This window comes from Pseudophryne corroboree, chromosome 2, assembly GCF_028390025.1.
Source record: "Pseudophryne corroboree isolate aPseCor3 chromosome 2, aPseCor3.hap2, whole genome shotgun sequence".
Classification (NCBI taxonomy): domain Eukaryota; kingdom Metazoa; phylum Chordata; class Amphibia; order Anura; family Myobatrachidae; genus Pseudophryne; species Pseudophryne corroboree.
Genome location: NC_086445.1, coordinates 255,646,020 through 255,664,059, shown reverse-complemented (window position 1 = coordinate 255,664,059; position 18,040 = coordinate 255,646,020). Strand labels below are relative to the sequence as shown.

At 45.4% G+C, this 18,040-nt stretch overlaps 1 protein-coding gene across 2 annotated transcripts in view; it reads left to right on the top strand.

The window, feature by feature from the left end:
* The window catches only part of PRPH (peripherin), an 86,896-nt gene that overhangs the window by 29,631 nt on the left and 39,225 nt on the right, over positions 1-18,040 (top strand). For both annotated transcript variants that reach the window (XM_063952685.1, XM_063952684.1), the window contains exons 3-6: positions 9,385-9,480; positions 12,126-12,290; positions 13,229-13,354; positions 16,936-17,156. In XM_063952685.1, the coding sequence (XP_063808755.1) occupies positions 9,385-9,480; positions 12,126-12,290; positions 13,229-13,354; positions 16,936-17,156 (608 nt within the window). The remainder of the gene's footprint in view (positions 1-9,384; positions 9,481-12,125; positions 12,291-13,228; positions 13,355-16,935; positions 17,157-18,040) is intronic.

Here is an 18,040-nt window from a genome sequence, read left to right as displayed (position 1 = left end):
TCCATTTTAATATATATTATATACCTACTATATGTATCAATCTTTTTAGCTCGCAGTTTTTTTTTAATGTTTTCTTCCCAGTTATCATATGTGTTATGTCAAAATCGTTGTATACCACCGTCCACACACAATGTATGCTGATGTTGCAATTGTGCAATTATTCACGCTCCAAAATCCAATCTTTTTCATAGCATGTCTCCAATAGGGCAAATAGTCATTATTGCCCTATGTCGTTATTGTACCACAATGTCGACATGGTCTAAATGTCATGTCAGAATTATCCACATGGACATTATGTCTACATTATAGGTTTAGGGTTAGGTTCAGGCTCTAACAGTAGGAAAACATGATGACATGCTAACATACACAATGTTGACATTATCACCATGTCAACATACTGAATGTCAACATTTTGTCCCAAACCCCTCCATTGCATTTAGCATCTTCAGATTGCACTAGCAGGCTCTCTCTCGTTCCACTTCCTCCTGTGCCTTTAGGGGTCCTTTTATCATTGAATATTTGTGTCTTAATCCCCCAAAACACCCGTTTTCGGGGGTTAACCCCGAATATTTTGCTTCCCCTGGATGTATCACAGAGGGACCACAGCAGATCTCCGATATCTGCCGTGATCTCTTCATTCCCACCATCAGCCGCAGCCCTTATAGGTTTGTATGGGGGATGTAATGATGCCATATTCGGATTTCGGAGACTGGCCCCCACAGCTATTGCCATCGTGCGCTGTCATGGCTTACTCTTTAGTATTCTTTAGAGATGTGCGGGTTCGGTTTTACTCGGATTTACTCGGGGCTCGAAACTGCATTTCTCTAACGTCCTAAGTGGATGCTGGGGACTCCGTCAGGACCATGGGGTTTAGCGGCTCCGCAGGAGACAGGGCACAATAATAAAAGCTTTAGGATCAGGTGGTGTGCACTGGATCCTCCCCCCATGACCCTCCTCCAAGCCTCAGTTAGATTTTTGTGCCCGGCCGAGAAGGGTGCAATCTAGGTGGCTCTCCTGAGCTGCTTAGAATAAAAGTTTAAGTTAGGTTTTTTATTTTCAGTGAGTCCTGCTGGCAACAGGCTCACTGCTACGAGGGACTTAGGGGAGAGAAGTAAACTCACCTGCGTGCAGGATGGATTTGCTTCTTAGGCTACTGGACACCATTAGCTCCAGAGGGAGTCGGAACACAGGTCTCACCCTGGGGTTCGTCCCGGAGCCGTGCCGCCGACCCCCCTTGCAGATGCCGAAGTTGAAGAGGTCCAGAGGTCCGGAAACAGGCGGCAGAAGACTTTCAGTCTTCATAAGGTAGCGCACAGCACTGCAGCTGTGCGCCATTGTTGTCAGCACACTTCATACCAGCGGTCACTGAGGGTGCAGGGCGCTGGGGGGGGCGCCCTGGGCAGCAATGTATTATACCTTTTTTATGGCTAAAATACATCACATATAGCCCTTGAGGCTATATGGATGTATTTAACCCCTGCCAGATCTCACAAACTCCGGGAGAAGAGCCCGCCGTTTTAGGGGGCGGGGCCTATTCTCCTCAGCACACGGCGCCATTTTCCTGCTCAGCTCTGCTGTGAGGAAGGCTCCCAGGCTCTCCCCTGCACTGCACTACAGAAACAGGGTTAAAACAGAGAGGGGGGGCACTTATTTGGCGATATGATTACATATGTGAAAATGCTATAAGGGAAAACACTTGTATAAGGGGTTGTCCCTGTATAATTATAGCGTTTTTGGTGTGTGCTGGCAAACTCTCCCTCTGTCTCCCCAAAGGGCTAGTGGGGTCCTGTCCTCTATCAGAGCATTCCCTGTGTGTGTGCTGTGTGTCGGTACGTGTGTGTCGACATGTAGGAGGACGATGTTGGTGAGGAGGCGGAGCAAATTGCCTGTATTGGTGATGTCACTCTCTAGGGAGTCGACACCGGAATGGATGGCTTATTTAGGAATTACGTGATAATGTCAACACGCTGCAAGGTCGGTTGACGACATGAGACGGCCGGCAAACAAATTAGTACCTGTCCAGGCGTCTCAGACACCGTCAGGGGCTTGTAAAAACGCCCATTTACCTCAGTTGGTCGACACAGACACGGACACTGACTTCAGTGTCGACGGTGAAGAAACAAACGTATTTTCCTTTAGGGCCACACGTTACATGTTAAGGGCAATGAAGGAGGTGTTACATATTTCTGATACTACAAGTACCACAAATAAGGGTATTATGTAGGGTGGGAATAATCTACTTGTAGTTTTTCCTGAATCAGATAAATTAAAGTGTGTGATGATACGTGGGTTTCCTCCGATAGAAAATTATTGGAGGTATACCCTTTCCCGCCAGAAGTGAGGGCGAGTTGGGAAACACACCTTAGGGTGGATAAGGCGCTCACACGCTTATCAAAACAAGTGGCGGTACCGTCTATAGATAGGGCCGTCCTCAAGGAGCCAGCTGACAGGAGGCTGGAAAATATCATAAAAAGTATATACACACATACTGGTGTTATACTACGACCAGCAATCGCCTCAGCCTGGATGTGCAGCGCTGGGGGGGCTTGGTCGGATTTCCTGACTGAAAATATTGATACCCTTGACAGGAACAATATTTTATTGACTATAGAGCATTTTAAGGATGCATTTCTATATATGCGAGATGCGCAGAGGGATATTTGCATTCTGGCATCAAGAGTAGATGTGATGTCCATATCTGCCAGACGATGTTTATAGACATGACAGTGGTCAGGTGATGCAGATTCCAGACGGCACATGGAAGTATTGCCGTATAAAGGGGCGGTCCATCGGACCTGGTGGCCATGGCAACAGCTGGAAAATCCACTTTTGTTACCCCAAGTCACATCTCAGCAGAAAAGGACACAGTCTTTTCAGTCTCAGTCCTTTTCGTACCCATAAAGGCAGGCGGGCAAAAGGCCAGTCATATCTGCCCAGGGTTAGAGGAAAGGGAAGAAGACTGCAGCAGGCAGCCCATTCCCAGGAACAGAAGTCCTCCACAGCTTCTGCCAAGTCCGCAGCATGACGCTGGGGCCATACAAGCGGACTCAGGTGCGGTGGGGGGTCATCTCAAGAGTTTCAGCACGCAGTGGGCTCACTCGCAAGTGGACTCCTGGATCCTACACGTAGTATCCCAGGTGTACATTGGAAATTCGAGACGTCTTCCCCTCACAAGTTCCTAAAGTCTGCTTTACCAACGTCTCCCTCCGACAGGGAGGCAGTATTGGGAAAAAATTCACAGGCTGTATTCCCAGCAGGTGATAATCAAAGTACCCCTCCTACAACAAGGGAAGGGGTATTATTCCACACTATATTGTGGTACTGAAGCCAAACGGCTCGGTGAGATCTAAAAGATTTGAACAATTACATACAAGGGTTCAAATCAAGATGGAGTCACTCAGAGCAGTGATAGCGAACCAGGACGATATGGTGTCACTGGATATCAGGGACGCTTACCTACATGTCCAAATTTTGCCCTTCTCACCAAGGGTATCTCAGGTTCGTGGTACAGAACTGTCACTATCAGTTCAGACCCTGCCGTTTGGATTGTCCACGGCACCCCGGGTCTTTACCATGGTAATGGCCGAAATGATGATTCTTCCTAAAAGAAATATGGACGCTTTCCTGATAAGGGCAAGGTCCAGAGAACAGTTGGCGGTCGGAGTAGCACTATCTCAAGTAGTTCTACGACAGCACGAGTGGATTCTAAATATTCCAAAATCGCAGCTTTTTCCGACGACACGTCTAATGTTCCTAGGAATGATTCTGGACACAGTCCAGAAAAAGGTGTTTCTCCCGGAGAAGAAAGCCAGGGAGTTATCCGAGCTAGTCAGGAACCTCCTAAAACCAGGAAAAGTATCAGTGCATCATTGCACAAGGGTCCTGTGAAAAATGGTGGTTTCTTACAAAGCGATCCCATTCGGTAGATTTCACGCAAGAACCTTTCAGTGGAATCTGCTGGGAAAATGGTCCGGATCGCATCTTCAGATGCATCAGCGGATAACCCTGTCTCCAAGGACAAGGGTGTTTTCTTCTGCGGTGGCTGCAGAGTGCTCATCTATGAAAGGGCCGCAGATTCGACATTCAGGACTGGGTCCTGGTGACCACGGATGCCAGCCTGAGTGGCTGGGGAGCAGTCACACAAGGAAAAAATTTCCAGGGAGTGTGATCAAGTCTGGAGACTTCTCTCCACATAAATATACTGGAGCTAAGGGCAATTTACAAGGCTCTAAGCTTAGCAAGACCTCTGCTTCAAGGTCAGCCGGTATTGATCCAGTGAGACAACATCACGGCAGTCGCCCACCTAAACAGACAGGGCGGCACATGAAGCAGGAGGGAAATGGCAGAAACTGCAAGGATTCTTCGCTGGGCGAAAAATCATGTGATAACACTCTCAGCAGTGTTAATTCCGGGAGTGGAAAACTGGGAAGCAGACTTCCTCAGCAGGCATAACCTCCACCCGGGAGAGTGGGGACTTCAGCGGGAAGTCTTCCACATGATTGTAAACCGTTGGAAAAAATCAAAGGTGGACATGATGGCGTCCCGCCTGAACAAACTAGACAAATATTGCGCCAGGTCAAGGGACCCTCAGGCAATAGCGGTGGACGCTCTGGTAACACTGTGGGTGTACCAGTCAGGGTATGTGTTCCCTCCTATGCATCTCATACCAAAAGTACTGAGAATCATAAGAAGGAGATGAGTAAGAACGATACTCGTGGTTCCGGATGGGTCAAGAAGGACTTGGTACCCGGAACTTCAAGAGATGCTCACGGAAGAACCGTGGCCTCTACCTTTAAGAAAGGACCTGCTCCAGCAGGGGCCTTGTCTGTTCCAAGACTTACCGCGGCTGCGTTTGACGGCATGGCAGTTGAACGCCGGATCCTGAAAGGGCATTCCAGATGAAGTCATCCCTACCCTGGTCGAAGCCAGGAAGGATGTAACCGCAAAACATTTTCACCGCATTTGGCGAAAATATGTTGCGTGGTGTGAGGCCAAGAAGGTCCCTACAGAGGAATTCCAACTGGGTCGTTCTTACATTTCCTGAAAACAGGACTGTCTATGGGCCTAAAATTAGGGTCCATTAAGGTTCAAATTTCGACCCTGTCGAATTTCTTCCAAAAAGAACTGGCTTCAGTGCCTGAAGTTCAGACGTTTGTAAAAGGGGTACTGCATATACAGCCTCCTTTTGTGCCCCCAGTGGCACCTTGGGATCTCAATGTTGTTTTGAGTTTCCTAAAGTCACATTGGTTTGATCCACTCACCACTGTGGAATTAAAATATTTCACATGGAAGGTGAAGATTCTATTAGCCCTGGCTTCAGCCAGGCGTGTGTCAGAATGGGCGGCTTTATCATATAAAAGCCCTTACTTAATTTTTCATTCTGACAGGGCAGAATTGAGAACTCGTCCTCAATTTCTCCTTAAGGTGTTTTCTGTTTTTCACATGAACCAACCTATTGTGGTACCTGCGGCTACTAGGGACTTGGAGGACTCCAAGTTACTTGACGTTGTCAGGGCCCTGAAAATATATGTTTCCAGGACGACTGGAGTCAGAAAATCTGACTCGCTGTTTAGCCTGTATGCACCCAACAAGATGGGTGTTCCTGCTTCTAAGCAGACGATTGCTCGCTGGATTTGTAGTACAATTCAGCTTGCACATTCTGTGGCAGGCTTGCCACAGCCAAAATCAGTAAAAGCCCATTCCACAAGGAAGTGGGCTCATCTTGGGCGGCTGCCCGAGGGGTCTCGGCTTTACAACTTTGCCGAGCTGCTACTTGGTCAGGGGCACACCCTGACTGAGGAGGACCTGGAGTTCTCTCATTCGGTGCTGCAGAGTCATCCGCACTCTCCCGCCCGTTTGGGAGCTTTGGTATAATCCCCATGGTCCTGACGGAGTCCCCAGCATCCACTTAGGACGTTAGAGAAAATAAGAATTTACTTACCGATAATTCTATTTCTCGTAGTCCGTAGTGGATGCTGGGCGCCCATCCCAAGTGCGGATTGTCTGCAATACTTGTACATAGTTATTGTTACAAAAATCGGGTTATTCTTGTTGTGAGCCATCTTTTCAGAGGCTCCTTCGTTGTTATCATACTGTTAACTGGGTTCAGATCACAGGTTGTACGGTGTGATTGGTGTGGCTGGTATGAGTCTTACCCGGGATTCAATATCCTTCCTTATTATGCACGCTCGTCCGGGCACAGTATCCTAACTGAGGCTTGGAGGAGGGTCATGGGGGGAGGAGCCAGTGCACACCACCTGATCCTAAAGCTTTTATTATTGTGCCCTGTCTCCTGCGGAGCCGCTAAACCCCATGGTCCTGACGGAGTCCCCAGCATCCACTACGGACTACGAGAAATAGAATTATCGGTAAGTAAATTCTTATTTTTATTGGATCACGGATGTCACACGTTTTGGTTAGCCAATTAGCAAAACCCGAAATACCCGGGGAAATCCGAGTAAAACCGAACCCGCTCATCTCTAGTATTCTTGGCTTTTCAATACTTGTAGAGCCAGTAGTTCACTGCTATAAATGGCGGAGGACTAGGCCACATAGTACAGAGCTAGCCTTCTGGATTCCAGTGTTTTAGGGACAGTAAGCTAACCTTCATATAGAAACAGATCTCCATTCCTTATATTCTGTCGTTCATTTATCAATCTATCTTTGCCATAGCATAAAGTTCCATACACCATGCCCCTTTTTACTTCACAAGTAGGTCTGCAGTTATATGTGCATGTGAAATACTCACCTAATGTATTGCACACACGATTGCTGCTCGGTAACTGACCTTCATAGTTTTCTGTGATGTGATTAATGAAATGATTGCACTTTCCTGTTTGCTACTCATCCATTTTATTTTTTATTATGAAGGTAAATTAAATCTGATGCTCACGGCTGGAGTAATTTGCATCAATACCATAATCCAATTTCATTAATTCTTCTAAACCTACTCATTTAATTTTCAAATATATACATACAATTCAAGAGGGTATATGTGAATGTACAGACAATGTAGCTCACTTACACATAAGAGGATAAGAAAATAATAGAATATGGGAGAAATAAGCTACACTCTATACAGAGGTTAGGGATATGGCCTAATACAAATTCGGTAGGGAACTCAACCCTTTTCTGGTCCCAAACTCAGCTAATAATTTAATTAAAAAGTGTTTGTTGCTGGCATTAAAATGACTAAGTTTGGGTTTTTTCCCATTTTTTTCTTCTATATACATTTCTTATGCTGTTCATTAGATTAACCAGCCGTATAATTTATTCTCAGTGGCTGCAGAGCAGGGGACAGGAAATAAACATTATACGAAAACAAAGCTTTTTAGTCATTGTGACTGATTACCTAGATTAGCATGCTGAGCTTTGCTCTAACCTTCTTTCCTTGTACAGTTCTTAGAATAGGCTAACAGCTCCCTCTGTTATAGCGATTTGCTGTGTGTTGCTGTTTGTCATAGTGGCCCTCATTCCGAGTTGATCGGTCGCAAGGCGAATTTAGCAGAGTTACACACGCTAAGCCGCCGCCTACTGGGAGTGAATCTTAGCTTCTTAAAATTGCGACCGATGTATTCGCAATATTGCGATTACTAACTACTTAGCAGTTTCAGAGTAGCTCCAGACTTACTCTGCCTGTGCGATCATTTCAGTGCTTGTCGTTCCTGGTTGACGTCACAAACACACCCAGCGTTCGCCCAGGCACTCCCACCGTTTCCCCGGCCACTCCTGCGTTTTTTCCGGAAACGGTAGCGTTTTCAGCCACACGCCCCTGAAACGCCGTGTTTCCGCCCAGTAACACCCATTTCCTGTCAATCACATTACGATCGCCGGAGCGAAGAAAAAGCCGTGAGTAAAAATACTATCTTCATAGTAAAGTTACTTGGCGCAGTCGCAGTGCGAACATTGCGCATGCGTACTAAGCGGATTTTCACTGCGATGCGATGAAAAATACCGAGCGAACAACTCGGAATGAGGGCCAGTAAACTGAGAAATACTCGACTAAAAAAAACTAGTGCTAATGTCTCGTTATAATAGCATATCGCATCTTGTGAGCAGTACGGGTTAGAAACATACATTCAGTTTAAAAACAACTATATTTTTGTTTTGATTATGTACTTTGCAGGTCCTTAAATGGAATTGGTTAAATAGAAATGTATAGATGTATTTAATACATACAGATTAGTCCAATAAACAGAACAAGTTCATGCTAAAAACAATCCCTGTATAAGTAAGGAGGCAGTCTTCTGAATCCAGTTTGTTCTCAGATGTCCATAGTAGCTGGGGTGTAGATGTATTAACTACCATAGTAGCAGGGGTGTAGATGTATTAACTACCATAGTAGCAGGGGTGCAGCTGTATTAACTAATATAGTAGAAGAGGTGCAGATGTCTTAACTACCATAGTAGCAGGGGTGCAGATATCTTAATTACCATAGTAGCAAGGGGTGCCGATGTTTTAACTACCATAGTAGCAGGGTGCAGATGTCTTAACTACCATAGTAGCACGGGGTGCAGATATCTTAATTACCATAGTAGCACGGGGTGCAGATATCTTAACTACCATAGTAGCAGGGGTGCAGGTTTTAAATAAACCTACACTTAATTATAAGTATTTTGGAAGTTAGAAACAGTCATTTATGAATTGCCAAAAACTCACCCTCATTCTAAGTTTTTGTTGCAGGCTGCACATGCAAGGGAGATGCAGAATCATCACTGTCCCATGGTGTCTCCTAATGCCCAAACATCACGCCCCAAGAGAACGTGATAACAATCTGTTTGTGGGGCTAAAATTACCCTTGTTTTTAGGCCTAGCATGTTAGGTGTGCACGGATCCATCTGCTGCAATGATCATTCCATGGTAGGCATGTTCATACGCTAAGCCCTGTATATACTTGGAAAAACAGACACAAGGATGAAAAAATGAATTTGCACTGAGCATAATAATCCATAGCTAAGTATGTGAATAAATGGCCATTAGGCAGCATTTGCCCACATACACACCGCAAAACAAACTATGAGTTGGGAAGTGGACTGAAACACAGAAGCGGACATCACACTGTTCACAATTAGTGCTGTGATCTGTCATCCTGCTATCTGTGTACATACAACAGGTGTCTGGCCTGTGGTACCTATAACCTGTAGCAGTGAGTGGGAGAGTTTCCCCTTACATCAGTTATGTGCATCCCGCCATCCCTAACAGTTTCCACAGCCATTTACATTTGTGTTTAATGGTATTTAGCCAGCAAGCACATACTGGTAACTAAGTGCAGCTTCTTTGTATGTAACCTGGACTGCACTGTTCTACACAATATAGCATTATTATATACATATTCGTAGACTATACAAATCTAGAGCACTTATTTTCCTTTTCCTTACCTGGTAGGATGTAGATGATGCCACCCTGTCTCGCCTGGAGCTGGAAAGAAAGATCGAGTCTCTAATGGATGAAATAGAATTCCTGAAGAAACTTCATGAGGAGGTAAATATGTGCCACTTATTTTACTGCTATATATAGTATATCAAGCTATTAATATACAGTAATATTGTAGGATTACACATTCCTGCAGCATCATTTTCCCGTGTACCACAACCATTATGGGGCATATTTATCACAATCCACATTTTTTATGCAGATGTGATATTTCGAGTAAATTCACAACATGAAAATAATAATTTTCACACAAATTTACCATTCTGCTTTTGCCCGGAGCTCCAATAAGAGCCCGTCCTAGAGAAGACCTGGAAGCTGGGTGATAGTTTATGGGCATACACAGCCATCTTTCGGCGCATGCGTCACTGGGGGCCTACAGAGAGGGCTCATTCTTCATCTGCAGATTACGTTAGCTATCTGGGCCAAGATTCATAGTGCTTCGCATTCTAGAGCTTGGTAAATCCGAATGCATACCAACCCTTATAGGGGGCTGCATTTGCAGCTGGAAATGGAGGGACTGCTCTATTTTTAATTGTTTATTTATAGCTACTGAGTATTATTTAATAAGGGGGGAGATGTATTATAGCGGCACAGATCGTGCCCCTGTAGTACTTCCTGCTTTGTTTCGTTACCGAGGTGAAGCAGGAAGCTACACCAACAAGATGTATTAACATCTTGTCTGCTTAAGGAGGGGAGTGAAAACTCCCCCCTCTGGCAATCCCTGCCAGAGCCCAAAACGCATCAGCCTAGTACTGATGTGCTGTGTCTCTTCCCCTCCTCTGAGCATGCGTGAGATCTCCTGTGCGGCCCAGAGCTGGCAGCCATTCATACATTGGCCCGCATATTGGCGTGCTATCTTGTAGATAGCTGCGCCCTTGTCATGTTCCACACACCGGTACATTCATACATGGGGGAGAAGTGGTATCAGTGCACATAACATGCGCTGATACCACTTCTCCCCCATACTGACGATTAATACATCTCCCCCACTGTTATTAAACATATTAGTGGAACCCTCACTGACTATTCTATTTTGTGCAATGTTATTTTGTAATAGCCAGCATCACTTTAAAACTCTTATATCAGTTCAATTCAATTATATTAAGTCTTATAGTGCTCTTTCTCAATACACTCAATAAGGAATAGCATACTACACCATTATACCTTTTAATCATTATTAAATGGTGTGTGATATTATATTAAACCATGTACCAGCCATAAGTAGACTGTAATAGGTTTGTGCTAGAGATGGAAGAAACAACTGTAAGGTTGATGGAGTGTAATGAGAGAACATTTCCGATTACATCATTCATTCCACAATGCCAAGCAGAAGTTGGGTAGTACGGATGGTGAAATGGTTAGCTTTCCTGCCTCACAGCCATATGCTTTTCTATAATGGGTGCAGTGTGTGCGGTACATGGCCCCTGGGTCCAGGGGGGCCCACACCGCACACACTGCACCCATAGAATATACTTATCCCTCTGGAGTCCCGTGACGAAGGCCCTGCTGTGCGGGCACAGATCACTCGGAAAATGGCCGCCGCTGCCATTTCCGAGTGATTTGCGTATACACACTGGAGGTGTCCCTGGGAACAAGGCGCGGGCGCCATGTTCCCGAAGATCTGCGCATGCGCAGTAGACTCTAGTATTATGCCAGAGTCTACTGCTGCCGGAGAGGAGGGGGCCCGCGACGGACGCTGCACGCGGGTCCTCTCCTCTCTTAAAACGCCCCTGCTCACAACACTGAGGTCGTGGGTTTGAGTCCCACCATGGCCCCCTACCTGTGTGGAGTTTGTATATATCCCCCCGTGCTCACGTGGGTTTACTCCGGTTCCTCCCACAGTCCAAAATTATACTGGTAGGTTAATTGGCTCCCAACAAAATTAATTCTAGCATGAATGTGTACAAATGGTAGGGAATATAGATTGTAAGCTCCACTGGGGCAGGGACTGATGTGAATGGTCAAATAGTCTCTGTAAAGTGCTGTGGAATATGTGTGTGTTATATAAATAACTGGTAATCAATCAGTGTAATTCCAATACTGTATTTGGTGGAATTTATTCTCTATGGATAGTGCTGCGACAATAACAGTTAGTTTGTTTGCTCTGTAGTGTGGTCAGGGCGGCCGGCTGGAGGGTTTGTTGCTCAGCGGAGACCTCTGTTGCCTCTCTTACCCAGGCCAGCACACGCTGCTGCGTGCTGTGCTGCAGAGTGTCCAGGGAGGCTGCTGTCGCTGAGCTGCAGCAGTCTCATCTCTGTCCCTGCAAGGGGGCAAATCCACACACTGTACATTTTTTTTAAAATGGGGGAGGGTGTGTGGCATCATCTGCTCTATTTTGTCAGGTACCCCCCACAGTACATGGGCGCCCGTCACTGCTTTCAACAGCCCTGGGTTGGGGTAGGATTGAGAACACTTAAGACCATTTCGTGACCAAATGTGGAATAAGGCAGATACTCATGGACCAGTTTCATTAAAAATTCTAGTGTCTAGTCTTCATGTATCCATTAGTGTAAATGTCTTTTTTGTTTTTGGCAGCAATCAGCAATGAAAGATTTAGGGAGTGTCATTATTAAATTCATAACCGGCTTTTGCCATAAGGGGTGTGTACAGCCTTTTTATTTTATCAGGTTACTACATGATTATAATGAAGGTATATCCTTTTTTTAACTCATGCTGTGAATACTTTCATATAGGAACTGCAAGATGTGCAGGTGTCAGTACAGACACAATCAGTTCATCTGGAAATTGAGGCAACAAAGCAGCCTGATCTGACGTCTGCACTGCGAGACATCCGCAGCCAGTATGAAAACATTGCTGCCAAGAATCTGCAAGAGTCTGAGGAGTGGTACAAATCCAAGGTACATACTGTAGCTCAACCCAGGCATTACAATGGGCGACTAAGGCAAGTTGGCAACTGTGTAATAGTGAAGGTAATCATAGATCATAATTACCTCTATCATTTATAAATCTGATACATAGGTTATAAATATGACCTGTAGCTTTAGGAGTTATAGTGGATGTATTTGAGGTCACTGAGACAACATGAAAGATGTAATGACTAGAAAGGATGGAAAAATGACTTTCCTAATTTCATTATGTTTAACTATTCACAAATATAAGTAACTTAAAATGGCATAAATATTGTCAAAATAGTAGTTTATTTGCACACCATACAGTACAACACTGTTGTTCTGAATTGCTCCTTATTAAAGTACAGCAAAATATACATTTTATATTGTTATAAAAATGTATATAATTTAAAAGTGGCACAGTGGGTGTGAGTGCTTCCTCAGGGCACAGTGGGTGTGAGTGCTTCCTCAGGGCACAGTGGGTGTGAGTGCTTCCTCAGGGCACTGATGTCATATGTTAGAACCCAACTGGGGCCCTTTCTGTGTAGAGTTTGCATGTACTAACGTATGTATGTGCAGCTTCTGATGAACATAGACCCTAGTGCGTTTGTGTGGCAGGGACTTAAGACTGTAAGCTCTAATGGGACATGGACTGAAGAATAACATTGTTATTACTTGTATTTGTATTATTTATGTTGCACCCCAACTACAGTATAATGGAATGAATCTTCTTATATTATTTGCTTCTTTATGGTCATCATGACTAAGTCATTTAGTCCTCACTATGACTAAAGGTTCTACATAGATAGAAATAGTAACTATGCACTTGTAGTGACAGTACACCAAAAATACTACTATTGCACAGATAACTGACACTACTAGTGTTATGAAATGACAATACACAATTTCATATTAAGTTTACATTTTCTCTATTTTGTCTGGAAAAGTTTGCCGACCTGTCCGATGCTGCAAACCGTAATAATGAGGCACTGCGTCAAGCCAAGCAGGACATGAATGAATCACGGCGACAGATCCAGAGCTTGACCTGTGAGGTTGATGGACTGAAAGGGACTGTGAGTAATTCCTTTTTATCCTCTCCCCAGCTCTCTGCTGGTGCTTCATTCCCAGTTACCTCTCATGGCCAATGTACATCGTCATGGGTAGTGACCCAAACTTCTGGCTAGTGTAAAATATTAACCCCAGTTCTTTCATTAGTGTAGAAAGCAGACTGCCAATCTTAATAGCTAGTATGAACCGCAGACTCTAGTACATACTCTCTGCCCTTCCTGGCCTGGGTGCCACCAAATGCAGGAGCTCTGTTTCCAACACTATGATTGGTTCTGGATTACATTAACTACAGAAGGATCTGCTAGTTATTACCAATGGCATTTCTGAAAGTTCCTATACATGACATTAATAGCACACATTGGGGTATATGCAATTGCGGTCGAATTCCCGAAATTGTCGAATTTCGGGTCATTTTCGACCAAAAAAAAAATTCGCCTATGCAATTCAGTGCTTTCCGACCAAAAAACGGACTTTCAAAATTCGACTTTTTGAAATTCGAATTTTTGCAAATTCGACTTTTCTGCAATGATATAAGTGCTGCAATTCGACCAAAGCATATTCAATTCAAGTTTGGAAATTCGACAGCAGTGCTTTTAGACAGCAAATTCGTCATTTTCAATCCGCCACACTTTGGAGGGTGAAAACAAATAAAAAAATTTTAAACATGTTTTTTTTTTGTGGTTTTTTTTTTGGGAATAGCAGATCTATTTATATTAGAAGGGATTAGGTACTTTTTTTTTTTTTTTTTGGAGGCACAAATATTATTTATATATTTTTTAAAATATTATTTTTTTTACTTTTATTTTTTATTGCTGGAACGGTAAAATCCTAAAAAAAAATGGCGTGGGGTCCCCCCTCCAAAGCATAACCAGCCTCGGGCTCTTCGAGCTGGTCCTGGTTCTAAAAATGCGGGGGAAAAATTGACAGGGGATCCCCCGTATTTTTAAAACCAGCACCGGGCTCTGCGCCTGGTGCCAAAAATACGGGGGACAAAAAGCGTAGGGGTCCCCCGTATTTTTAACACCAGCATCGGGCTCCACTAGCTGGACAGATAATGCCACAGCCGGGGGTCACTTTTATGCCGTGCCCTGCGGCCGTGGCATTAAATATCCAACTAGTCACCCCTGGCCGGGGTACCCTGGGGGAGTGGGGACCCCTTCAATCAAGGGGTTCCCCCCCCCCCCCAGCCACCCAAGGGCCAGGGGTGAAGCCCGAGGCTGTCCCCCCCCATCCAATGGGCTGCGGATGGGGGGGCTGATAGCCTTTTGGGATCATGAAAATAATATTGTTTTTTCCAGCAGTACTACAAGTCCCAGCAAGCCTCCCCCGCAAGCTGGTACTTGGAGAACCACAAGTACCAGCATGCGGGAGAAAAACGGGCCCGCTGGTACCTGTAGTACTACTGGAAAAAAAATACCCAAATAAAAACAGGACACACACACCGTGAAAGTAAAACTTTATTTCTTACGTCGACACACACATACTTACCTATGTTCACACGCCGACATCGGTCCTCTTCTCCATGTAGAATCCAGGGGTACCTGAAAAAAAAGATCAATATACTCACCTCAGCCATGGTCCAGAGATACATCCACGTACTTGTAGAAAATAACAAACCGCAAATACCCGACCAAACGGACTGAAAGGGGTCCCATGCTGACACAGCATGCACAGAATGCAGAGAGACCTGTCAGTGACAGCTGTCACAGAAAGGTCTCTATAGCCAATCAGGAAGCGCAACTTCGTTGCGCTCATCTGATTGGCTCTGTGCGTCTGAGCAGACAGCGCATCGCACAGCCCAGTCCATTATATTCAATGGTGGGAACTTAGCGGCTAGCGGTGAGGTCACCCGCCGGTCAGCGGCTGACCGGCGGGTGACCCCCCCGCTAGCCGCTAAGTTCCCACCATTGAAAGTAATGGAGCGGCTTTGCGATGCGCTGTCACATCACAGACAGCGCACAGCCAATCAGATGAGCGCCACGGAAGTAGCGCTTCCTGATTGGCTGAAGGGACTTCAGTGACAGGAGTCACGTGATGTCCCGGCATTCGGGAGAAAGGGGTCTGATGTGAAAGCATTGGACCCCTTTCTAGTCCGGTATGGATCGGTGTTCGTTTTTTTGTTTTGCCAAGTACGTGGATTATCTCTGGACCTGGATGTACCTCTGGACGCTGGAAGGTGAGTATAATTTTTTCACAGGTACCTCGGATCGTCGGAGACCGTGGCAGTCGGCGTGTCAACATAGGTAAGTATGTGTGTGTCGGCGTATGAAATAAAGTTTTACTTTCACGGTGTGTGTGTCCTGTTTTTATTTGGGTATTTTTTTTCCAGTAGTACTACAGGTACCAGCGGGCCCGTTTTTCTCCCGCATGCTGGTACTTGTGGTTCTCCAAGTACCAGCTTGCGGGGGAGGCTTGCTGGGACTTGTAGTACTAATGGAAAAAACAATATCTTTTTATTATCACAAAAGGCTATCAGCCCCCCATCCGCAGCCCATTGGATGGGGGGGGACAGCCTCGGGCTTCACCCCTGGCCCTTGGGTGGCTGGGGGGGGGGGGGACCCCTTGATTGTAGGGGTCCCCACTCCCCCAGGGTACCCCGGCCAGTGGTGACTAGTTGGGTAGTTAATGCCACGGCCGCAGGGCACGGCATAAAAGTGACCCCCGGCTGTGGCATTATCTGTCCAGCTAGTGGAGCCCGATGCTGGTGTTAAAAATACGGGGGACCCCTACTCTTTTTGTCCCCCGTATTTTTGGCACCAGCACCAGGCGCAGAGCCCGGTGCTGGTTTTAAAAATACGGGGGATCCCTGCCCAATTTTTCCCCTGCATTTTTAGAACCAGGACCAGCTCGAAGAGCCCGAGGCTGGTTATGCTTTGGAGGGGGGACCCCACGCCATTTTTTTCCCCGTGTTTTTCCCGTTTTTTCTTGTTTTTTAAAATCGCGGCAAAATCCGCCAAATCGGCCGATTTTCGCCCGCGATTCTGGCGAATCCGTTTTTCATTGAATATGGTGAATTCCGGAAGCCACCTTCCGGAATTCACCTGGCGAATTTAGTCGAATTAAAAAACGGCGAAAAATTGCTGCGATTCGCCGTGAATTGCATATACCCCATTGGCTGTGAAGGTGCCTAAGGCAACCACCTCAGTATCATCCAGGATTGGCTACTGCTCACCCTATCCATCTCAGTCCCAGGCCTCTGTGGCCTGCTTACAAATACAGGACCTTATTTGATAGTGATATACTTGTAGAATTATACAGATAATGAAAACTTGACTCCAGACAACACAGCAGAGTGTATCAGTCCTCGGCCTGTCTGTACTGCAGAATAATACATCTGTCCAATAATTATGTCTAATTATCTCTGCATTACTTTGTATAATAGACTATACTTGTAATCATATAGATATTTCTTTGGTAGCATTGGCCATTTACTTCTGCTTAGTTCCTTGGCCAAATGCTGTCTCCACCCCCATAACATGGCAGTGCTAAATGACAATATGCAATGGGGTATCTCTGCTTTCAGGTTATTTTATGGTCTAGGTTTAATGTATAACTAGTAACAGACACGGCTTCTTCTCCTGTACAGAATGAGGCTCTGTTACGTCAAATGAGGGATATGGAGGAACGGTTTGGAGTGGAGGCAGCTAATTACCATGACACAATTGGACGTCTGGAGCTGGAAGTACAGCATATGAAAGAAGAAATGGCCCGTCACTTGAGGGAGTACCAGGACCTGCTCAATGTCAAGATGGCATTAGATATTGAGATTGCAACTTACCGAAAACTCCTGGAAGGAGAAGAAAGCAGGTGAGGAGTAATGATTCACTAATTGATAGGAACATTTATAGATGTCAATCAGATTACCCTTGGAAGGGGACAGTTGTTGTTGCAATGGCACTGCAATTCGCTTCTCTCCCAACCCGTTCTCATTCTAGACTTGCAAAAAAATTTTAGGCAGCCCTTTTTATTATTTATTTATCAACAGTTTCTTATATAGCACAACAAATTCCGCCGCGCTTTACAATTGGAAACAACAGTGATAAAACAAAACTGGGTAATAATTAAGTTCAGGATTCTTAAGTTCTAACATATTCTAATAGTTTCCAGCATCGACTCCTACCTGGATGGGGGAGGAGGGCTGCTGCTGGCCACGCCACCCAGGTCCCGGCACCTGTACTGCGCATGCACAAAACCTCAGCTTCTATGGATTGCAGCCAATGTCGGCTAGGGCTGACGAGGTAGGGAGTGGCTTCCTACAGGAAGCCAGCTCTCTGCTAATCGCAGCTCGGTCTGGTAGTCTTGGAGGGAGGACACACCTCCCAATGGGACTTCCTGTAGTGTCTGTGACTAACTATTAGGACTTCCAATCAGGGGCACGTTTAGGTATCAGACACCCCTAGGCACAACATTATTGGTTGCCCCCCAGCATGCCCCCCCAGCAAGTGTCACCCCTAGGCACATGACCTATTTTGACTGTTTGAACCTAAAAAGACCTAATTCTGTTTCTTAAGTTGAAACTATATAAATTTACCGTGGAAATGTGTGGAATGAGTAGTTTGCATATATAATTCATATTTACAGATGTGTCCTGTTACAGCCTTGCTGTACAGCCTTACTGCATAGCTTACGAAGTGCAACTGCTGGCTGCCAAGATTCGTGGGTGCGAGCGTACGCACGCATCCACAATCCAT